The sequence below is a fragment of the Odontesthes bonariensis genome, chromosome 23 (assembly GCF_027942865.1).
Source record: "Odontesthes bonariensis isolate fOdoBon6 chromosome 23, fOdoBon6.hap1, whole genome shotgun sequence".
Lineage (NCBI taxonomy): Eukaryota > Metazoa > Chordata > Actinopteri > Atheriniformes > Atherinopsidae > Odontesthes > Odontesthes bonariensis.
In genome coordinates this window covers 15,559,262-15,584,538 of record NC_134528.1, presented here as the reverse complement: position 1 = coordinate 15,584,538, position 25,277 = coordinate 15,559,262, and the positions used below count along the sequence as shown (strand labels likewise).

The window sequence follows — 25,277 nt, the reverse complement described above, 5'->3', positions numbered from 1 at the left end:
TGTATGCTAAATAATTAAATGTAAGAATAGCAGTGTTTGCATTTGTGCTGTGCCTCCTATCAGATCTGTTATAATAAAGATGAAATTTCAAACCACCTACAAAAGGAGGGGATTTTAATGTGCCTGGAATGTCATTTTAGACCAAATATAAATGCAAACGTATACTGTACGTGTCAAATTTAAAGTTACAATACAAAGGTTAATATGACCCTTTGCTTATGGGAAAAAAAAAAAAAAAAAGCTTTATTCAACTCCCATTTGCAAAACGTTTTTATCTTTTAATAGACAGCATAATTTGGTCTTCGACTTTGAGTCAGCTGTGTCTAATAAAACAGTTTGGATTAATCCCTTTAAACTAAAAGTTTATTAAAGTACAAAGAACCTACTTTACATCATATACTTATACTGTACACATTTAAAAAGGGGAAGTTCAATTTAAATTGCACTGTCAAATATGATGAAAGTAATTATCTTGCACCAACACAAAATACATCAAGGCTGAGTTTTGAGATTTGATCACTTTTAAAGTGAGCAATTATCTTTAGCTGGGAAGGCAATCACAGATTGAAGGTTTAAGCTTCAGAGACATCAAGGCAGCCACACAGAAGCAAGGGAACTTCGAGAACAGTACCAGAGTGCGAGGAGGGTTTGAGAAAAGACTTTCAGTTCAGAGTTGTTTTTTTTCTTCTTTCTTTTTAATTTTCTGGCACATTGTCCATTTTTAAAATACACCGACAGTCACCGATATGCAGTTTGTTATCTTTTTCACGGTACAGTGGGACTCTTGATTCCTGTGTAATGACAATATTAAAGGATGGCCCTACAAAGACGAAATAAAAACACATTAGCAGGCATACCATCCTCATGGCGACCCCTTCTGCAACAAAAATCCGGAAAATGCCCAAAAAGTTGTTCATAAAGATGGACAAATCAAGAGAAGCTGACATTAGTATAACTGGTTTAAGCCCACGAGATACTCAAGTTAAATGTGCCATTACACAGGAATCTGTTAAATATCAAAACAAATTATTAACAGAAATGCTCTTTTCACAAGAGTAGCAAAAAAACAATTTATTATAGATATAATAGTATCAGGGCACAAGGCCTAAAATAACCGAGACTTTTTTGCCAGTTTGCCATAAAAACCTGACAAAAACACATGAAATTTCAAGAAACAAAAGTGACAAAGACATTTGTTCAGCAAGACACTGTACAGCTTCGGGAAAAAAAATCTTCAGATCCTCGCCTTCCCTCTATAAGAGTTCACGGAAAAGCCAAGGCATTATAAAAAAGGTAGTACTCAAAGATTTAAACAAAGTCATAGCTTCAGAGGAATATTTGGAAAAAAAAGAAAAAGAAAAAGAAAAGAAACAAACTAGTAAACAGCCAGAGGATCATGATGTCCCTGGTCTGATTTTATGAAGCAGACTCCTGAACGAGGTCCATCCACCACATTGATCCAAGGGCAAGTTCAAAAGCGTCAAAATGTCCAGGTTGCAACATGATGCAATTACAAAACTACAGTAAAGAACCAACCAGAACTTCAGTGTTTTTCTGCCTTACTTATTAAACAGTAACTGCACTGGGAAAACAAAACTTTTTCTTTTTTTTTTTTTTTATAAACAAAAGAAACTTCCAGTTGCTTAGTAAAATGCGTCTTACTTCTCCCAAGTTTTTCACGAGAAAAATCTCCCAAGAGATTCACATGCCTTAGTTGTTTGTATGAATGACTTGTTCGTGCCCTCTTCAAGTCTCCCAACTTCAGCCACACGTCGCTAGTCGTGATTGCAGTCTCTGCAGCTTTAGTACACGTGTTCCACAGAAAATACAGACTTTAGCGCTAGCTGGGTGGATAATTCATATGTACAGGAGGTGCTAAGACAAATCATTAATGACGGCATTTGACAAGCGTAGTGTAACGAAATGGTCAAGCTGTCATGATCTATGTAGTTATGGAGCGTCAAATCCTCCTCACAAAAAGGCTAAATGAAATCAGCCCGTACAGCGAGTCTTTAAAGTGAAACGCTTCTAGCAAGCAAAAAGAAGGTCAAACATTTGTGAAGGCAGTGTGTGTACTGGGAATCTATCAGCCATTTTCAATCATCTGTTGCACTGCATTTCAAGGAGGGGAGGGAGGTCATTTAATAGCGACTTCACCTAAAGTAGAGTCAGCTTTGCTTTTCTCTCACGGTGAGCAAAGAGATGGGGTCACAAAGCATTTATGACTAAGTAATCCGTCTCTGATGTCACAACCAGTCACACACAGGGTTGGGTGTCCACTTAATGCAGACACTTTGCTTTGTCACAATGGCTGCCCAGGAAGAAAGGGAAGAAGCCCAGTGGGTGGGGGCTGTAGCAGAAGTTGGTGAAGGATTTCTGAAGTTAAAGTATGCAAAAAAAACAAAAAAAAACAAACAAACAGACAAGTAAAGGTAACATGTGTTGTGCTCTTGGAGCATGAAAAGTTCAGTGGTAGCAGCTGAATGAAATGTTCCACATGTATACATGTTATGTCTGTTGAGAGGCTTCCAACCAGGACCTGAGACATGTTGGAACGATGTGACCTCAGATGGTGTCGAAAGGGGACCGATGGACTCAGAGGTTTAGAGTCAAACGCAAGTCCCTTGGTGCGCTGGAGGAAGGGCTTTTCGGTTCTTTAAAGCCTGCGACTTGTCCTTGAAATCGTATGGCTTCTGCTGCGAAATGTCTGTCAGCGCACTGGCAACAATGAGTCCTACAGAAGGGCAGAGAAGAGTGAGAGAAGATAGAGGTGGGTTGAACGACACAGTAACAAGCAATTAACCAAACAAATACACGACTATTCCAGGTGTGACATTTTAAACGCGCATACAGTGAGTTTTACTGGACGCGGTTCTTCTCTCATGTGGAGATCAGAGCCACATCTTTGCTGTAGTGCAGATATGTGGTTTTGACATAACGTCAAAACAGTGTCCACCGGACACAGGATCCATTCAAGAACTGTGCACCAATCAGACTAAGTTGTTCTCAAGCTGCAGGATTTACACACACACACACACACACACACACTGCACGAGCAACCAGCTCATTTTAGCTTCTTTTAACCTCACTAATATGACCAAGTTTGAGAGAAAGAAGCCAGAGAAAGCGATCACAAACAATTAAAGAAAAAGCACGACATGACTACAAAGTGAAACGACAAAGGAAATCTCCCTGGGTCCACTACAACCTGGAGAAACAACGTAAAAGGTCCCCAGGTGCCCGCCAAACATCCTGAAACTGTCAACAGGCCTGAATACATTTCACAACTTTAGTATTGCGTGATAACGAGAGAGAAAAGACAGGTCTGCTGTGTAATATTAATGTTATCCGTGTGTGCCGTTACCTGACTGTCCAGGTGGAGGTAAGCCTGAGGGTCCAGAAGGCAGACGCACGAGGAGAGTCAACACAGCAGCTCTTCCTCCGGAACACGGTTCCATTGCAACAGGTTTGGGTGCACCCTGAGGAAACAAGAGGGACGGGAAAAAACACCACAACTTCAGGACTACTGTTAAAATTGGCTTTGTTCTTAGACTAAAGTGATCCAGGAGTAGAAAGACAAAACAATTAGGAAAGCCTGGGAAAGCAAGGGCAGATTCACACACACACATTGTTTTGGGCTGATCCAGAGAATATGACGAAGCATGTTGAACCTACTCATGTCCAATCATACTCGGTCGAATGTGAGTCCAACCTATGCAATAAGTACAGATGATAACCGGAAATCATGGCCAGTCTGACAGACTTCCTGCGGGAGCTCTGTTCCACTGAGCCCAGCGCTGATATGCTTGGATGTGTGACTACCAATAAACACTTCATTTTCACTTGAATTACTGCGGTCCGTTCTTAAGCCTCCTACTAAAAGAACCGAATCTAATAAATGGTGCCGTGACACGAGGTTGGAAGGCTGAAGGACCACCGTGTCGTGAGACCGACCCCGTCCGAGGGAGGACGCCTCGAGGTGATAGGAGAGACAGCTTTTTTCAGACAATCAGGCGCCAAAGAAAAAGGTGAGCAGAACACCAATTAATGTCTAAATGTAAAATTTCTGCATATTGAAGAACCTAAATGAAGTTGTCTGAATTAAGTTGTCCTCTGGTCATGATAATTCGAGTGTTAATGTACTGTCTGTCTATTTGAATTGAATGGTGACACGTCGAGTATAAAAACACATACACACAGGGAAAGTAAATAAGTGTCCTGTCAAGTCAATTCGGAAATTAAGACAAGTTAAATTCATTTTATAAATGAATATCCCAGTTGTGGAGCTTGTCTTCAAAAATTTTTTGTCCGTGCACTGTTTGTAAGTGATACGAAGTAGTTTATAAAAGCCCATCTTGAATGGGTCAACTAATTAGAATTCCGAACGGGAAAGTCTCTCCTCTGACGAGGGTTAGAACGTGGGATTGAGAATTCCGGGGGTCGAAGAAGTCTGTAAAACCAAAATATAGTCGGGTTGACAAGAGTCAATTTATACTTGAAGGATACTAAGGGTCAGATTTTTTAATTTTCATGCAACTGTGGAGGGGGGTTCGCCGCTCGAAGATATTTGACTGCGCCAGCAGATCTCGAGTGGTTTCTGTTCAATATTGGGGTTGGCATAGATAAAAAGGGGGAAAAACGAGTGGCTGCGCGTGCTATACGGGTCGCTTTGTTTGGGGAAATCAGTATTTTTATGGTGTGACCCAAAGTTTTGGAATAAACAAATGCTTTGATAAGTGGGGTAACCGAGAGGTGGAGCGCACAGAACACAGCGTTCTGCGTAGAAGTTTCTTCACTACTTTCAGCATTTGGGCAATTACGTCTTCCATATAGGCTACTTTGAATAACACGTGTATAACTTTCGAAAATATGTCACAAAAAATTGAATGAAAGATGGAAGAAAATGGTCCCGAGGAGAGAAGTAAAACGAGGGACAGATAAATTAGACTGGAGAAATGCAGAAAAAGAGTGTGCGAGTTTGCTCCACTGAGACTGAGTGTATGTGTTCAAAATGTTTTCAAAACAAACGAGAGAGTAAGAATCAAGCACATACATAATACAGAAGGAAAAGTTGATATATGATATATTTGATCCCAAGGTTTATTGACAAAAGTTAATAATTTTTTTTCAGCATCAAAGTACTAATAAGAGACCTGTAAGAAAGAATTAACAGATTTGGAGGCTTGACCTGAGGCCTGAAGTTACTAACTAAAGATCAGCTGTGCAGCAGCATTACTACTGAGAAAGACTTTTTCAGATCTTAAATCAGATTTTACAGTTGAGACTCAAAGAGGACAGCACAAATGATAATTATCGCAATGACAGATGCTGCAGTAAAAGTGCATAACGGAGCGGTAAGGCACACCGACAACACCCTCTGTTGCCCCATCTTTTCTGAAATGGCACGTGTGACGAGTTCCCTTTCATGGAACTGGCAGACTAAAAGTCACTTATATCAGCTGCTGGAGCTGCTGCATTGAAGTAGAGATGCCCTCCTCCTGAGACAAATGGTTTGAATGGTCACACAACAAAAACGCGAGTGTTCCTGTCAGACGGTCCGCGTGCTGAGGCAATGACCTACCCTCGAGCTTAATGGTCAAAACTGCTCGTCCCAAGCGTGAAAAACATGTCATCCTGATAATGACTGTCAAGGGTTTCACAGCATGCTGTGGATGAAAGGACAGAAATTGTGGAGTAACTGCATGTCTGAGTAGATGGGAGTTGTTTGTTGTTGGTTTTTTTCCTGTGTAGCCGAATTTAAAATGGAGATAACAGAAGCAGCAGGGGCAAAATGTGAAGAAAAAAACGAGGTCTTTTACAAGTGGGATGCAGTCGTTTGTTTTAACGTTCTGCACTGAAATTTGTAGTAAATTTCATCCAACAAAAACCTGACGCAGATGTGTGCGTTTGAAGCGAGCGATGCCTTCAAACGCCATAACATAACCAATATATCCAGTGGGTTCGACATACAGCGGAAAAAACACATGGAGCATCATAAGCTCAAAAAAATACAGCCTCGTTTCCGATGATACACAGAAGTGTGCACAACTACCAATCACCGTGGCCACATGAAGCACCTTGGTCCCAACAAAAAAGTCCATTTTCAATGTGAGAATATCTGCGTCAGATGACTTAGTTTTGTAGTTTAGCAGGTATGCGGACTGGTGGCACGACTAAACATAGTTCATCGTGTCAAGAAATCGTAAGTAGAATATGGCGAGAAGATTTGGCAACACTTCCCATTTTATTTGCTTTGAATGCTTCCCCCTTTATCGGGAGCATGTTGTTGTCGTCCACATGATGACACTTTCCATGTATATATGTTGCTGAATGAGGATTCTAAGAAGCATCAAAACTCATCCCTCATCACAAAAGAGTCCCCAAAGCAGAATTCAAATACATTTTCTCAAGTTATGAAAGCTGTCAACATTGGTCCCCATTGCTTTCCATTTGCCCGTATTTCTAATCATCTGGGACTAGTACGCAGAGATGGAAAGAAGAGAAGGGGAAGGTGGGCAAAGGCTGAGAATATAAAGCAAAAACAAATAAAAATTAAAATTAGGATAGACCAGAAAGAGCATCCAAACAGAATGTACAATAAAGACAACGCATTTTAGATTCTGGTCATTTATTCTAGATACATTTGCCAAGTCAAACATTTTTCATTTAACCATAAATGTCTTTAAAAGCATCAAAACTGATTTACACAGAGCACAGGTAACCTGTAGTAAAAACCTGGGATTGGTCAAGGAAGCCTCGAGTATCTTCTTCAGCCTCGCACATGAAACCAGACCAAATCTGATACCCTGAATGAGTCAAACACTTCAGAAGAACCATAAAAAGGAAGCAAAGGAAGCCTCAAATGAAATTGCACAGATTGCTGCTGTACATTGTGTCACAAGGCTTTTTTTCCTTTTTCTTTTCTTCATGCATCTGCTCAGGCACATTCATGATTGAGAGGGACATAATAAATCTACCTCCGACATAACGGGTGCCATTAAGTTCCCTGCCATCTCATGACCTTTCAAGTGATTCTGCTAATGAATAGCTGCATAAGCCCCACATAGCTTATCTAAGGGGTTTTCTGATCATTTGTAAGCAAAACCTTGTCTGAACTGAGAGGTCAAACATTATTACAGCTGTTTCAGACTCACAGTCAAGTGACACTTACTGAAACACTGCCGTGTGGAATATGTGAAAGTGCTCAGTTTTTACACAACAATAGAAATACCGGAACAACTATTAACCAGCTGTTAAGTTACTTAATCATTTTATCTTACTTCAATGTATAAAAAAAAGTGCTGTTCTTAACTATGCAGCATTGGATTTGGTCCAGATGATTAATCCAGTTAGCGTACCGGACCAACCTCCATAAACTAAGCTGTAATATCAAAGTCCAACCTCTTACACTGGCTACTGATGCCTGTGCACTTAGAGTTGTTAACCTGGAAAATCCACATAGTGGAAGTTTTCCCTAAATATGAGAGAAAGAAAATAGAAACAATAAAGCCTTTCATTCCAGCTCAGTCACACGGTTGTTGTTTTTGTTATACATATATGAACATATATACATATGTATATCTACACGTTTGAAACTGCGTATCCAATTCTTAGATCTTCTGATTATACGGCCTGCATTTTTTTTTACTTTGCATTTATCAATCGTGACTGTATTATGGTCATTTATAACCCTCCAGGCTCATAAACCTGTATACACACACGCCAACACACACACGTACACTGTATCTGCTTCCCTCTCCCCACTGACAGGTGTCATCAATCATACTAGCTGTTCGTTAGTAGTTCCATATGTTAAATGCCAGCCATCTTGGTCTGCAGTGCGCGGGGAGTGAATGTCTTTCTGTCCAGCAGCTGCTGACATCTTGGTCACTAAAAGCAACGTCCATCTTGGGGGTTTACATCAACCAATTGGAAAGAATGTGATGATTTTTTTTTTTTTTCCCCGCTAAGACCAGCTGGAAGAGTCTCAAAGGTAGCAACAGAGAAATGCAACCAACTAACGCAGTACGATCGGAGCTGATGGTGGAGGCAGAGACAGGAGTGTGTCCTCCTGTTTCCTACACAAACTGCTGTTTTCAGTGCAGTTGTGATATTCAAAAGAGTACCCCCGTCAAAGTTTTACAGGGCTGCACTTTTACAGTCAGAACTGGGTCAGAGTAAAAAGCACAGATAGAGCCGTTGAAACGACAAAACGCAGCATCCGTGTCCTCTTTGACACCAACAAATATTTGCAAAAGCTAAGTGGTGGCAGATGCTGACAAATTAACCTTTACGAAACAGAATTAGTGCGGTTTCCTATGGCTCACCTTCAGCTGGTGCCAAGGTATGTAATGAAGCTGTGTGTCCTCCAAAACGTGCATCTGCACATCAGGAACCATTTTCAGTTTTTATTTATCTCATTGTTTTAGTTTGTGAATGCCAAATTAACAGATGAAAGCTTAAAAAAAAAAAAAAGAAAAAAAAAAAGACTAAATTATCAATATGCTAAAGATGGCTGATGTTGTATTCTGGTGCAAAAGATGCAAATTGTAAAGACTGTCAAAGAAAGTGCACGACTTGCTTCAAGAGCTCTGAAAAACCTGAGCTTTTTAGCATCATTTCTTTTTTTTTTTTGGTTTCCCTGCAAGGTACGTTTAATGATGTAGCAAATGTTGCTGTTGAATTTGGATCGTGCCCTTCTGGCATTAACATCTCATCAATGCTGCCTTCACATATTCATGAACGCGACATCAACTTAACACTTTGCCATCTTTATTACTGCAACGATCGTTTTCCTTTACAAACAAAGAAGAACATTTTCAATCAATTATCCAAATTTGACCTTTTAGGCCACCGGTTGGAACATTTTTTTGCAGGATATCAAAGTATATAGCTTATATATAAGCTTTTTGTTCCCAGCAGTGCTTGTATAGAACGTACCATAGGGGATGTGTGGACACTGTGACGTGCGCATGAGTAACAGTGACATCACCGGATGTATGATACTAAGTAGGGACAAATTCATTCAAACCCATCATGCAGCAACTTTTTTTGCTGCTAGATACAAATGGGAAAGTCTACATATCCTGATTTTGACATGACTACTCTACAGATGTCTGTCAAAACATTCTTTGTGTGGTTTCATAGCTGTTAGAAATAAAGATGTTTTAAAACTCCACGTTAAAAAACAGTTTGCTGCCAATGAGCGACACGCAGCCTCTGTATTAAAAAATGCTGAGGAGGAATACACATAACTGACGGGAGAAATGAGTCTACTCATTAATATGAGCCAACCGGCTGGCTGCTCACGCAGGAAGTATTTACAGCCGTTCCGGGCCCACAGGTGCACTCCCGTACAAAATCCCCACTATCAATCTAAATATAACGACCTCTTTTCTCAATAACCTATTCAAATATTCTATTGAAAAATTCCCAATTCTTTTTAATGTTGAATAAAAAAAATAAAAAACACTGCACTGCAAGACTAGTTGTTTTTATTTTCAGTGTGATGCAGCCCTAATGAAAATCTAAAAATGAGAGTTACGGATTCACACGTCTGTTCTGCGTCTTGAAAGAGTCGATTAACAGAAGATGCGCGACGCCATTTACAGCAGATTTCTCTCCAGCATTCTGCAAAGTCTCCACAAGACCGTGTTCACTTTAACTCAAAAGAACACGGTCTTGAATTGTTGTGCAGGAAAGCGCTGCTGAAATAAATCATCACACACCGGGTGGACTCCCGTCCCCGTGACAAGGATGCAATTAACGCTTTACTTTAATCAAGGCAATGCCCTGCTTGCAACGCTGCTTTGATTTAGTCTGCTTTAAAAACGCAACTGGATAGTGCACTCAGGGAGCTGAGAAGCATTGTTTTTCTCCTCTTATGCGCTTTACGTTGCCCTTCACAACACCATAATGCACGGTGAGTACCACTCAACACTACACTCAGCGCTAATGCGGTGCCTCTTCAAACGTTGCCACAGCGATTTTATTTCTCGCAGAAGCAGGTGACACAGCAGGCCAGGCTGAGGAATCACTGTTAGTACTTCTATGTAGCGCTGCATGTTTCTTTAAAATATGCTTCACCTCCTTGGGCACCGAGCCCTACACTGTACTTAGTACCAGACACTCTGATCTGTACGAGAAAAATAACTAAGAGTAGGACAAACTGGACAATGCAGAATATTACCGAGCAGTAGCATACGAGCATCCAGGGCACTGTAATAATAAATAAAACCTCATTTTGAGTGTAAAGGCTGCAACGTATTATATACAGCAAACAACCCAAAAGGACATTTTCGCTCATTTTAAAGTAAATCGCATCATTTGGGACATAAAATGATAACAAAACCAATCACCATTCAGAAATAATATGAGCACATTCCTTTCTTAGTGACACTTATCAAAGTTGTGACTGTTTTTCTTTATCTTGCTCGGAAATAAGAACAGCTGAAAAATTAAATCTATGAAAAAATAAAAAAATAAAAATCTTTGACAGGGCTGCATTGATGCCAAGAGGACAATTTTCATAAAAAGATGACAGACATGGCGAGTAAAGACCGCCAGATTTCTTATTGACGACTGGATGAAAGGCAAGCGTTTTGGGAACACAGGGCTTGAGGCTGAGCACAGCCCGATAACCTTTGATTATGTGGCAGTGAAAAACCGAAGCATATTAGTTTACGTCCTTTGAAGCACCTTCTAATATCAACCTGCGCGTAGCATACAGAATATGAATGAAAATAACACAAAAAGTGTCCAACACTGATGCAAAAATGGCTTCATGAAAGAGATCAAGGTTATTTTAAGCTGAAAATATTTGAACTTGAATTAAAAAATACACATAAAGTAAAGCTTACGTGTGTAATAGGTGTGTGTGTGTGTGAGTAAGCAATCTACTTAGACTCACTTCAACCACAGGCTGCAACACTTCCGTTAGCTCTCCTCTGGCATCCAGCGAAACAGCGACTGACGCAAACGGACGACTGGCCATCTGCTGACGCTCTCTCATCAGCTGCTGTAATATCAAACACAGATGACACATGAACCAAACATATAAAACTCCGCTCGACAATAGACACGTATGCTGAAATTTGCATGATCTCTAAAAAGGCTTCAAGTTCAAGATGAACAATTCTTTCTGTGGCACATTCTTAGCAGGACTGGTGTGATTCGTCTTTTGTACCATCTTTGACGTGAAAAAAAAGAACGTAGTACCATGCAAAAATATGAGCACATTAAAGGATCTAAGCTCTCACACAATTCCCAATAAAGTCTCAAGCCTTTAAATCATCAGATGCCTCATCAGGAGAAAGTCTGTCCCACATCCAAACCACACAATGCGCCGTCAGAATAAGACAATCTAATCAAGCCCCATGCATTGTGAAAACCAGCCCCGGGGACTCATTAAAGCTGTAACACACCTTTTTGGCTGCGATGAGTAAAAAGGTATATTTCAAAACAACACCGCTTGAACTGTTGACTCTGCTGGCTGGATCGGTCATGGTTTGTGTTGCAAACAGTAGAAAATAAAAAGTGGACGCCTTCTACATCAGTATAATGATCCAAAAGGGCACAGTGAAATCCACAATGGATTACCTTAAGAAGCACAACCTTTAGGTTTTGCTATGATGACAGTCCCCTCATCTAAATGCAATCAGAAAGCTGAGAGTAGTAAAAGTCTCACTGAACTAGGAGGTCCTGTCTTTGCAGGAGAAGTGGATGAAAATACACTAAATGCTAAAAATGAAAAATTCTTAACTGGATACAGTAAGTTTGCAAGCTCTTACGTTTGCTGATCGGTCCTAAACAATGACCAAAACTTTGCTTTGGGTCATTTATCTTTGCTTTGGGTCAGATTTTTGCTTGAAATGTTCAATCACTTACAGCATCTGTTCCCAATGCAACAATTCAGGCTGCTTTTTGTTTTGCATTAAAACTGAATGAAATAATTAAAAACTTTTTTTTTTTTAAATAAACCGTTTTTGTGAGCCCATCTATGGTGTACAAACATGCCCATTTGTGTGCGAACTACCGTACAATAACATTTTATATCAATATTCCTCATCAAAAATCATCAAATGAATACATGCTCACTCTTTTGATCAGCACAGCCTGCAATACCAAAAAGTTATCCCAAAGCCTTTTTTCCAGGTTTGGTTCGTGGAACAAAGTGACACAATTTCAAGGGGCTTAGATCAAACAGAAAATAGCTTTTCTTGTTCCCCCCTAATCAATATTGTAAAACAACTACTGCCACACTTTCATCAGCAACGCAACGTCTGATCAATATCTAAACAGGCAGCCATTTTAGTGCCAAGGACATCGCTGATTGCTATTGGATCTGGGATGAGCTTAAGTGTACCGCATTAAGATCTAATTGGGTTTCAGATTACGGAGCATTTCAAGTGGTGGCAGTGGTCGGCCTCATAACCTGCCCTCCTTCTGTACTTAATAAATAAAGCTCTGGGTGCGCACAAACAAACAAAGACACTCCATATAGTGCAGAAGATAAGATCACTGAAAAAGACTTTGCTGCCATTTTGTCAAAATTCAAAGAAAGCTTTAAGAAAGAGGAGTTTCCAAATATCTCCCATTTGCATTAACGGCGCGTGTGCTTGTTTGGGTCAGATGTACGGGAAAGTTAGGTTGTCTCGTGGTCGCATTTCTCCACCAAAATTTGTCCTTGAAGTAGAAATGAACCCATGAATTCTTGTGTGCAGACGTCCCCGCCCTCCACTCACTCACTCACTCCGAATATAATTGGCTATTCATTAGTCTGGCTATTAATTGGCAAAATTCATATGAGGTCTGGAGAGGTTGACATTGCAGAGAGGTCCAAGGGAAAAGACAATCTGAATCAGTGTCTAGGTGTGTGTACGAAAGCAATCTGTACGGCAGGGTTATGGAAGGACTCATCAGAGCAAATCAGTTTTCTGCATTAATTGCTTTCATTCTGTCAAGGCTGGACCCGGAAAACAGTGACCCATTTCGAAGATAATTCTTAGTGTACAACCTTTAATCACTGGTGGCATTTTGGATTACATTAAACATCTCACATCAGTTCACAAAAAAACAACTGATGACGTCTTTAAATATTTCACTCATCGTGTAAAGCACTCCAACCTTTTCTAGACAACTCTAACTATTCTACCATGCATTCATTTTTCAAGTACAGTGTCTTATGTTGTGCGTTTTCCAATTTACATACTTATGTTTACCTAATACGAGCCAGTTCTGGCTGTATTTGGCAGATGATAGTTTGCAATCTGCATGCCATTACCAACAGGCAGCAGCAGCAGCTGCGTGCCAATCTTTCACTAAAGAAATACTCTCCAAGTCTCCGCCCTACTCTTTAGGATCCATCCCTACTAAATAAAGGCCATTGCTCCACCAGAAACGTATGTATATCGCTGCTAGTGCAGGACACCAATCGTGAGGCTACTGTGCCTCAGCGAAAAACACGCAACATGAAACCAAGTGAGATGGATTCTGTCATGATGTTCCACGTTTTGCAGAAAGATCTTATTGACAAGCAAGTTAATAGACTATATTTTGTTCAGGAAAATCTATATTCACTATCCAACTGGATTCAACACATAACTGCACAGGGATAAGTCAACAAACCATAAATCCACACACGTATTCGTCATTCGGGCCCAAATGTTTTTGTCAAACAGTTAAAAAAATAAGAAATATGGTCGGCCCTTGTTGAAGCTTTTGAAGACTCTGACATTACTTCACAGTCGTACAGACTCATTGGTAAAGAGTGAATGAGAGCAGAGTTGTACTGCTTTGTTGACTCTCTCTCTCTCTCTCAAAAAAAAAAAAAAACATTCCCTCAGGGGAAGTAAAGTGGAGAAAAAAGAAAAGAAAACAGCTGCCACATGAAATTGACATTGATCACCTGATTGATTTTTCTTTTTTAAAAAAACTTTATATGTGAGGCCCAATGTTAAATTGCTGAACGTCTCTACCATTAAACATCAAACCGGCAATAGAAAAACCTATAGATTTGAGCTGCTGGGTCACGGCAGGTCAAAATGAAAAATGCTGCCCTTTTCCAGAAAGATAAACGCAGGGTGGAGGGTCCGGCGAGGTTGTTGCAAAACAAGAAAACAGCTTACGGCTTATTAAGGTTTGCAACACTAAAGCTTCAAATCCAACAACATTCATCCTAAATGTCAGATAGCTGTAATGTTATTTATCATGTTTGGAGAATTCATTTTAAGGCATCAAAGCACAAGAGGGGGGAGCAGAAGCAAAGCCTGGGAATGCTGGCACTGTGCTGTGCCGTATGTCATCAAAAATGCACTGGGAATACAATCATCAAAAGGGCTGCCACAATACCTGAAAGATACTAGAAATTAATGCCGAGTTAATCACACAAGGCAAGAGTGAACTCAGTAAAACCAATTAACGTTTGTGCAATGACAGACTGATTTTGTCTAGAATACAAGCTGGAGCCTTTCACAGTTTTGATAAGGGTGGGCATGGAGTGGATTGCTATGCAACTTGATTAATTCGGTTAGTGAGGGCATGAATTATCTGTCTAGGGAATACAGCATTTTCCTCCCTTTATTGGATTCTATGAGGGGTTGGGTGTCATCCTGCCTCTGAGCTTGCTCTTCACCCTAAGCAGGTCACTCTGTCCCTTTCAAAGCCCACTGGCTGCATCTATATGCTCTGTCCTGGAGTTAAAAAAAAAAAAAAATACATGCGCATGTGAAAAAATAGAAAAACACAACACTGTTTTACTTTTCTTGTGACCAATACCCTTTTTTTTTTTTTTAGACTATTCTGATGGTCCTTGTTTAAAAACCTGTACAGAAACTGTGGATTAATGGGATGAAGGTCAGGAGGTGAAGATATTCAGCCAAGAGTCTAGGGCTGTAGCGATACACCAATCTCACGATACGACACGATATTCAGCCAACGATACGATACGATACGATACAATGCGATTCGATACACTTGCATCATTTTCTGGGGGAAAAAAAGGGAAAGTGTGATTTGACATGAATTGTCGCTGATTGGACTGGTGGTCCAACCTTTGAACCAGAAGGACAACACAGCCAGACAAACAGAAACAAACGTGAGAGCTGTGCACTTTATACAACATTTTTATGAACTAATTTATCACCGTTTTGTATAATGTGACCCCCTGGAATGGTATTGTATGACCTTAATGTTCTGTGTTTTCACTAACTGTAACGTCTGACTTTTCAATAAAGTTTGCTTTAACAAAAAAAAAAAAATCTAATTAAAAATAAATAAATAAATACTCGCGGCTGAAAAAAAAAAAAAAAAAACGATACTTTATCGGGAAACGAAATATCGATATATATCGTTATAATAATATTGATCGTCCTGCTATTGTTTACAGTGCTGATATAAGGCTGATGTGACTGTGCTGAGACACCAAGAACTAAAGAAAATCATGAATAGCATGTGCTGTTGCACTGTAAAGTTATAGGGTTAAATTACAAAACAACTCATTCCTCTTAAGAAAGAGCTGATCGCAGTGACGCTCTGCGCGTAACTAAATTTATAGAGGGCTTAACTTCACCCTGAACAAAGGAAAATCAAGGTGACAAGGGGCTTAAGATTGAGATCATTTCTTTTTGAGGCAATCGATGGCTGCTGATTGTGCACGTCAAGAGCAGCGCGAGGGGCTTTCTGCAGGGGCCCATGTGAAAATACTTTGGTTAGTAACGTCTTCTTTTCCCATGTGTCAATCAAAATAAGTCAAGTTGACAACCAAGACGGTTCATTTCAACGAAAAACAGACTTTTCCAATGTTTCCAAAACTTCTCCAAAAATGCTCTGGGCATATAACAAGCTCTGCAGTTTTGGTGTCTGATGATCCTTAAAGGTTATTAGTAAAAAAAAAAAAAAAAAAAAAAACATGGAAAGCTATCCGTGACAGGTGTGTGCAGAAGGATTTTTGTGGCCAGCTCTTTGCGCAAGTGTTAAGTCTGAGTTTGCATGTCAAGTGTGAAGAACTTGGGTGGAGGAGTCATAGCCATGAGTCATGGAAAGGCTGATAGAGGCTGCAAGAAGGAGGTGCAGCCGGGATCAGAGAAAGCGCATTAGATGACACAGAGGACCTTATTCAGAACGCACCGATACATTATTCTCAATTATCTGGAAGAAATGAAAGGCAACCCGAGAAACTAAAGTAACAGTGATAATTATACATTCTAATTAGTTTGCACTTTTAAACAAAAAAAAACCAAAAACATTTTTTAGTAAATCAGTAAAGGCTGATCCACATTTTCACCTCCTTTGTCCCTGAACTTGAGTTTACTAACAAACAAAAAAAAGTGCAGAGGCCTACTGGCCTACTCAAGGAGACTTTTTAAGAAATCAAACAGAGATTTTAGGCGAGAGGAGGCTTCTGATGAGTTTAGAATAATAATAAAAAAAAGAAGGGCGACTGATTGCAGCAACGTCTGACACGTAGAGAATTTAGGCATCATTGAAATAATGATTCTCACTCTGTCCATGGCCCAGAACCACTTTAGTGTAAGATTAACTTTGTCAAAGGAGGACTTGATTTAACTAACTTTTATGATTAGAGCCAAACAGCCCAGCAACAACCTTAGTGGTAAGTTCTGGTCCTTTTAAGCGTTTAGCCGGTTATAGAAATGATGTCAGGTTATACACAAGGGTGGCCGCATCTGGCTGCACTTTTTGGGATTACATCCTCACACTAATTACCAACAGTATTCTGATTATTCATTGAACAAACTTCTCATTGTGATATGTCAATGTAGTATATTGTCAATGTCAATGTCAATGTAGTATATACCTCGAGGCACAAAAATACGGCAAAATCTATACAACAGCAGTCCATTCAACATCTGAGCCCAGGCACGAGTACAAGATAAATTTCTTAGCTTTTAACTTGTACATCTATCCAGTCCTCTTACAAAACAAAAGGCAGGTTTATACCTTAAGAACTGGACACAGAAATGACTAATGCCGTGTTAGTGTAATGATGCAATAATGCATTGGTCCTTCTGGTCCTTTCAGAATCACCGCCCTGCGTAGCTGTGGGTGTAGAAGGTGTGTCTGTGCATGCACCTGCCCGAGTGTGTGAGAAAGATAAATCCATGTGTTCGTGACTGGACCGTCTTCGGGTTGCAGTCTTGTGAAATGTCAGCACGCCCTCCCCTCTGTTCCCCCCACAGGTAGCTTCAAAGAGGTCAGCCCTCGTCTTCCACTGTGGCATTTACTGCCGTTGTCCCCCACTCGGGATCCAAGTCTGGTCACAAAACCTCAACCAAAATTATTCACATACAGCAGCGAGAGACCGTGTTCTCTCAAGTCCAGACAAAAAAGAAAAGAAAAAGTGAGCTCTAGTTTTCAGAATTGAATAGACAACAACTGCTTGGTTACATACAAGTCTTCATTTCAAATATCTTTCTAGGAAAAATCTTGAATTGTGAAGAAAATCTGGTTCGACTAAACGCTTTGCTTTTTAGATGCAACGCCATCGAGAATTACAGACACAAATTTTACACCAGAAAGGCCAGTGAAAAACACTCAAATCAGATCTCCATATGGCACTTGGCTGGATCGGAGTCTCATTATTGACCCTGCTGTTTCTGAAAGCCTCATTACAACTCATTCATTCCACGCACTTACAGTATGTCCAGCGGAGGCTTATAACTGGTGCCCAGCACAAATCCTTCCACCCCTGGTGAGTGAAAGGGCTGCTCTCACAAGTTCTTGCAAAATAACTGGACACAAATGTTCAGTGAGAAGCAAATCAGTTCAACGGTGAGACTGACCGGACCCGATCTGTTTTAATCTGATATTCTACCAAACCTGGCAATGTCTTGGCACAAAAGACTGACCACAAATTCCACTCTAAAATGATCTTTTAGAACTTCATAATGGTTACAAGCAAAATGCTGCATGTAACATTACACAATGCATCTATAAATAAGAAGCAGTGTTGCAAATAAATCATTAGGAATAATATTCACGATAAAAATCTTTAAAACCTTGGTTGGTCTATGAGATGCACGCCTGCAACAGAAAACATAACACTCCTGCAATCTCACTCGAATCCCTTTTACTCAGGTCGAAGTATATTAAAAGGGCTCGTGTATTCTTTTTTTTTTTTTTTTTTTAAAATCGATTGATTTATTTTTTTGAGGGCTGGCAGTCGCCCAGGGGGGTTAAAAAAGCCCCATTTGAGTCAGGATCATTTCGTATCACATGGAGGCCAAGTATGGTGGATATCTGAATATGTTGATAACATTTGTGCAAGTAAGACTGTGGCCCAGTATATATGTATTTTAGCCAATACAAACAAGGTCAAACATTTGGAAAAAAAATACCAATACGTTTACTAAGATTGAGGATTTACGCTTACATTGTACAACTGACCGTTTATCATTTCTATTTCAGTTGTAGCATGTACATAACCATCAGAAAAAAAACCCATCAACCCCTTTTAGGACGGTTTTTTTTTGTAATTGTCTTTTGATTAGCCAGTTTTTAAATAAAGAACATCTTGATTTTGGGGCAGCATTTAAAAAGGGCCTGATTATGTCTGATGCTGATAGACGATGACAAGAGAATATTAAACAAAGTTACGAAGAGGGTGCAAAGTGAAGGTTGTTGAAAGCTCCTTTTGGAAGCCGGAGAAATGCCAAATAATCTACAAAAAATGCTTATTTTTAAGGTGAACCGTCGTGGATAAGCACTGTATCATTAAAAATGATTGTCAAAAGAAGGGAAAAAAAAAGGCCTGGCTCTGCGTGAAAGGTCTGCTTTCCTTGCCTTGTAAAATATACAGAATTGGGAAAAAAGGAAGTTTTGGAGCTTTTAATAGTTTATTTAAGCACCAGGTGGGTTATTTCATACATGAAAACATTTTGCAGTGTTAGGGTATAAAGAAAAGAAATTAACTGGCTGGGTGAGGATTTCTACAAGTGATTCTACTGATCTGGATATTATGGAAAATTGGCCATGATGGAAGCATGTGACGTAGTTTAAAGGCTACTTGCAAAACTGAAAAAAAAAACTAACTGCACTGAAGAACATCCTCCAGGCTTCCAGAGCTTTCAGGAAAAGGTTACAAACACACAGCTTCTTCCTTGCGTTGTTTCTTTAAAAGTAGGGCACCTGAAAACGCCACAACAGAAAGCTTTGAGTATCACGCATCCCATGTTTGTGAAGCACTGTGCCTGAATAACACAGTTTAAGAGCAAATGGCATTAATGCACGTTCGTGTTCATTACAAATAAGCTGTGCAAAACCTGTTCTTTCATTGGCTTTCAACAGGATATCCAAGTATTTGATCAAAATTTTTATATCCTTGGCCGGTCGAAACTCATTTCCATTAAAACCTGGAAGAGCGTCGCCTGTAATGCCAAGAAAAGCTCGCCGCCAATCCAGATGGACTGCGAGCAGAGTTTATGGCGTAGCAAGGATTCAAATCCAGCAATACGGAATGTAAGGTTCATCTATTAAACACATCGTGTTCCAAAGAGAGAAAAATATGCCTGCTTCTAAAAGAGCCCAAACATAAATCTCAGGGACGGAGCGTCGTAGCGGAGGTCAGTGGCATCACGTAGCAGTAAGGTTTAGATATTCTTTCATAATGCGTCTTCAGCAAATAAATCATCTCGTTTTTCCTGACGTGTGATCAAATCGTCCTGCTGTGACAACAATTAGGACACGAAGGTTTCCATTTAACTATGTAAAACAGCAACAAACAGATGATACGAACAGCAAGAGCAGACACAAAAAGTGAGCAGAATGTTAACACCATGAGCCCATCTGCTTGCATTAATTTTCATTGACTTTAATTCCTTTGATGGGCATCATTCATTTTTGTTTATTTTCATATATCAATTAGAGGATATGAAATTTTGGTCCTGATTATATGAATGTCATCCTTGAAGGCTAAATGAATTGTGAGAGCTTTATTAGCCGACTGCAGGTCATAAAGATGGGCCAAATGAAACGTCCCGCTGTTGAGTATCAAACAGCACGCAGAATAATATAGGAGTCAGCTTCAAGAGATGGAAATGATGGCTGCTTACAAAGACCTCAAAACATCCAGTGCAGTTTGGGTGAAGAGCAGTGAGGTAAATTTGCATGCATTTGCTCTCTTTTTCCATTTCCCACGCTGTATCTTTCCATACCTGCTTTTATAATTTCTACTGCCAATCATCTCATCTTTCCCCCTATTTTACTCCACACATTTCCCAGTCCCATCTTTCATTCCAACACTGAATATTAATGATCCCCTCACCTTATTCATTCACACCATCTCTATTTGCTCCCTTCAAATGTTTTTTCCATGGGTCATATAAATTTGAACCAACTCTCTTACCTGAATTATTATATCACCCGTATCATGATTAAGGAAAGATTTTTGTATCCGTAGCTTTCCTCTTCCCCTCTTTTTCTTTTTGCCCAAGTAGTGGTGACGTTTCAGTGGGCTTTGCCAAATGCACAGTCAGTATGGGCAGCAAAAGGGTTGATGAGTAATATTGACCGTTGCCCTCGAGGCGGATTGTGCAGTATGGTACTGCATTTGCTTTGTATCATTTCTACGCACAGTTTTGCAAATGCAACCCGTTGTAAATTCTACTGCTACTTGAGGAAAGTGTCAAAAATAAAAGTAAAAACATCAAATAAAGAATGTTTTTATTTGGGACTGTGCTGTTGTTGGAACTTTAGCTTTGCCCGGCTGTGATCTTTGTGTCGGAGTGGGACTGAGTCTTAAAGGGATAGTTCGCCTCTTTTGACATGAAGCTGTATGACATCCCATACTAGCAATATCGTGCATGAACATTTTAGATACGCGGCTATCGGCAGCACGCAGTGATACGAAGGGAGAGAAAATAGCGCCAAGCGATTGTGAGGTCTGATGTTTTCCTGGACAACGATTTTGTGATGCAAATGTATTAATCTTTTGAACGCATATTGTTTTGAGAAGCAAAACGCTTTATTTTTTAAACCCCAGCCAACTAGCCGGACTACCTTCGTCAACACCAAAACGAGGCCGGAACTCGGCTCACAGGACGCAGCAGGGGGTAAGAAAATGTTCATGCACAATATTGCTAGTATGGGATGTCATACAGCTTCATGTCAAAAGAGGCGAACTATCCCTTTAAAAAGAAAATTGGTTGGTTTGTGATTTATGCACACTTTACTTCACTCTACATTAGATGAAGAGAAGTTTTATCATACGTATACAGCCAAAATGGCAACTGATGACAAAAGAAAAATTGGGTACCCTACTACTTAGGGCCGGCATGGTATATGTATTCGTACCGAACCGTCACGGTACGGGGGTCACGGTTTGGTACGCGCATTTCCACGCAGAATACACACGGTACGGAAGTTTTCTGAACGCGGAACTGTTATTTTGCAAGAGTTTCCTTTAGGACCCATTTAAACACTGCCACATGCAAGCTCTGATTGGTCCGTAGAGATATACGCTTTCGGACAGAGTAGTTACTATTACCGGCGCAAGTTGCTGAGACACGACGAAAGAACGAAGTTATCAGAACTGTCCTACTCGAATTTGGTTCTGATAACTGTCCTTCCCCAGCGGAACTGTTTCAGTCTGCATTCGCACATGAGTCGGGACTGATGCGCCGCGCGCAGCCGTCCGCGTCAGTGACGTGTTAGCCGTTTAGCGCTACATTCAAAAACAAAACAAAACAGAAAGTAATGAGAGAAGAAAAAACACCACCAAGAAGCTAATATGGAGAGCGGGGAGGCCACCATGTTCATGGTCTGCATGATGGTGATATTAATCATGGACAATCACATCGGGCGTCTAATATCGAGGCTGGAAGAGCTCACAGAGAGAGTCAGGAGATACTTTTTCATTTCATGAAGGAAGAAAGGAGAGCAGAGCTCTGCAGACAAAGGAGACAACGTGTAAGTTTAACTTATTAAACACGCGCCGGTTCTGTCTGTGTGGTATGATGAAACATTTCAGCCGTGATAGCATGACATGGGGCGTAGCTACCGACCACCACACACCTACGTCAGATGTGTATGTGTGCTATAGAACCATGAAAAGACCCGACCAGTTACGTCTCCCAAATGTATTACAACAACCCCTGGATACGAATACATGCAGAGCAAAAAAAATTACCGAAGCAATTGGAATTTACATCGCATCTGCTATGCGCCCATATTCCACCGTAGAAGAGGCAGGATTCAGATATCTATTACATGTGCTCGAACCTGGCTACACGCCTCCTTCGGCACTGTACCGAAAATGTACCGAACCGTGGGGTCCGTACCGAGGTACGTACCGAACCGTGAGTTTTTTGTACCGTTCCACCCCTACTACTACTACTACTTGGGTATTGTCACGGTTGTTAACCTTTTTGTATATTTTGAAAGAATACGACAAAAAAATAAACGCACACCTTTTTCTATTCTCATCATTGAAACCGTGGCTACAATTCACCACACATTCATCGCTCTGTTTGCCAATTTTTCTCAAGTAGCACCCTGCCAAACGAAGTTCATGAACTCCTACAATGTAAGCACTCGGCCTAAAATCTCTGTTAGAAAAACCTTTTGAAATGAATTTGGGCTCCAGTAGGCGATTTACATTTATAGAGAAGCTTTGAAACAGTAGGGACTGTTGACTCGCGCACACCAACAGTTAGGTGTTGAGCTCGTCCACACGGCTTGTTTCAGGGACTTACTTCTCTGCGTCGTGACGCCCAGCAGGTCTGTTTGATCTTCCACACCACTGCTGCCACCAGGAGAAGTGACAAAAAGCAACTGCGAAGAAAGAGAAATCATATCTTTCAATATTTCAGTTGTATTGGTAAATGAAACAGCTCACCTATTTATTCCTCATATAAACCTCATTTATTTATTCCTTTCATTTTTATACAATTCTGTGCTTACAACTTTAATGGGGCAGTGATCAACACAACATTATCGAAAGATGAAAGAGGACTTGAAAAAAAAAAGTTTCTAACTTCTAAAAACACATAACAGGGAAGATTATTTGAAGAGGCATCACACTGACGTCTCAGCAGACCGAAACTTTTGGCCGATTACTTCACTTAATAACCCAAAAGCGCTGCCGTGGTCATTAGTCATGGGAAATCCAGAAAGGTCCAAGCACGACTGAGATAGAGAAATATGACTGATTGAGAGCTTCCACTTCATTATCCCGGTGACAGATGAGAACGTAAAGATGATTCTGTGCTAAAGAGACATTTGGCAGACTTTAAAGAGCCGATCGGAGGGCGGATGTAGAGCACCTAAACGGGTTGACGCTTCTTTTTTTTTTTACAATACATTACGGTTAGGAAGAAATCACGTATCTAAAAACAAGTCAAAAGGAAAAGTTTTAATGTCCGTTGATTCTCATTTAAACTAATAAAAAAAAACAACATGTAACTAAACTTTGCAACTATTCTGTGATCTATTCATACACAACAATAAAGTATTTTGAACATTTCTCAGATCATTCTTCCATCTCTTAATTCGAAGAGAATATGAAGTTTTTCCTTTAGGTCCCGGAACAAAGACGACTCTGTGTGGAATTGAAACTAATCCTGCAACATGAGCAGCAGGCTCCTGTCTTTAGAGACATGCCACAAACCTGTAATGGACTATAGGACATAATGAGGATGTTCAACGAGGGACACACAACCGGCTCTGATATCACGGGCCAATATACGTTTGATATGTAAACTGTAGATAGCCACGCATGCTGGATCAATTTGGCTTGATGCTTGAAGAAGGTAATAATTTGAAACTAATGCCGCTTGTGTACAAGCATTTATGCTGTCAGTGAGGTTCTGGCACCTTAATGCTGTGAAAGTTATGCGATATGTTGAGCTGCAGAGTAAGAAACAGCAGCTGGGATTTCTTTTTGTACACCCGAAGCACTAAACTTTCTACCAATGCTTAGATAGTCATTGTATCATTACCTTTAGTTTTAATGGTACATGGTCAAATATTCCATTTCATCTGTGGCGATTGTGTCCCGCAATGTTTAACTTCAAAAGAAAATTGACTGAAATGAAACTGAACTGGGCTCTGCAGCTTCAATTACACAGTGATTTCTGTAACCACAGGGCTACAGTTGCACCAGGGTAAAACAATCGATATCTACCAGTACCTGCTGTCTAGGCAGCTAAACAGATGAAAAACACAACGTAAGCAGCTCATTAAAATAGTAAACGAGGGTTGGAAGACATTTTTTTACCAGTTACTGAAGTGACTTTCAGGAGTTTGGTGTAGCATCAGCAAGTAAAGTTCAAACGGGGGTTTAACAAGTAAAAATAGATAAATCACAAAGTGCTTGAGAATAATTATGATATGGTGTAATTCAGTAAATCAACTGCACCTTATATTTTAATGTATGAAATGGACAAGGTGAGCATTTTCTAAATGCATGTTTCTTTAAACGTTCAACTATGATTAAGCCTCCTATCAGAAGAAAAAAAAAAAAAGGTTTATTTAATAAATTCTAAGGAGAAAAGAATAGTAGAGCAAGGGTCATGATGTCATGTCTTTACCCTCCATCTCTCATTCAAGGAGGTCTACAAACCCTGTGGGACAATTTGACATTTTGTCATCAGGCTGATTATGTTTCCTCCAGGTTCATTCCTCTTTAAATCTCCCCACTAACATTCATACACACACACACACACACACACACACACACTTACACAACAGCTTGTTAGTGCATCAAAGCCCTAAAGTTTTTTCCTCAGTTTATGGGTCAATGAGAGCTGGACAACAAATATGCAGAAAAAGATAAAACAGAATGAGTATAACCTGCCAAGCAATGGGGGAAAAAAAGGAAAAGCCAATGCATACTAATGGGAAATGATGCATAAAATTAGGTAGGCAATAGGAAAAATCTGTGTGGAAAGCTGGGACTTAATGACGAGGGGGAAAAAAGTTAAGCAAGTAGTGTTTAATGTTATTATTCAAACAAAAATTCCCGAGAAGAAAAAAAAAAAAAAGAGGACCGAAAATTGTTGATGTTGTTGTTGAGAATTGTCTGCTTGTGCCCCTCACAGTGTACGAAATATATATGTACCATAAAGCATAAAACCAAACACAAAAGCATGACGATCAAGCCTCAAGAGTCCACTTTATCGTCCTCTGCAAACAACTCCGTAAGTAGTCAGTAGGGATTAGTGAGTGGGTGATTTTGGACAAGACTTCTTTTCAAAACGGCTTCCTGTGCAGATGATGTCGGCAGCTGTCAGACACGTTTCAAATAAGAAAAAAAAAAAGCTTCG

At 40.1% G+C, this 25,277-nt stretch overlaps 1 protein-coding gene across 1 annotated transcript in view; it reads right to left on the bottom strand.

Moving 5' to 3' along the window:
* Positions 1-673: 673 nt before the first annotated feature.
* The window catches only part of atrnl1b (attractin-like 1b), a 62,641-nt gene continuing 38,037 nt past the window's right edge, over positions 674-25,277 (bottom strand). The window contains exons 26-29 of the mRNA XM_075456835.1: positions 22,707-22,785; positions 10,910-11,017; positions 3,365-3,479; positions 674-2,734 (exon numbers count right to left, since the gene is read on the bottom strand). Coding sequence (XP_075312950.1) covers positions 2,610-2,734; positions 3,365-3,479; positions 10,910-11,017; positions 22,707-22,785 — 427 coding nt within the window. The 3' untranslated portion in view covers positions 674-2,609. The remainder of the gene's footprint in view (positions 2,735-3,364; positions 3,480-10,909; positions 11,018-22,706; positions 22,786-25,277) is intronic.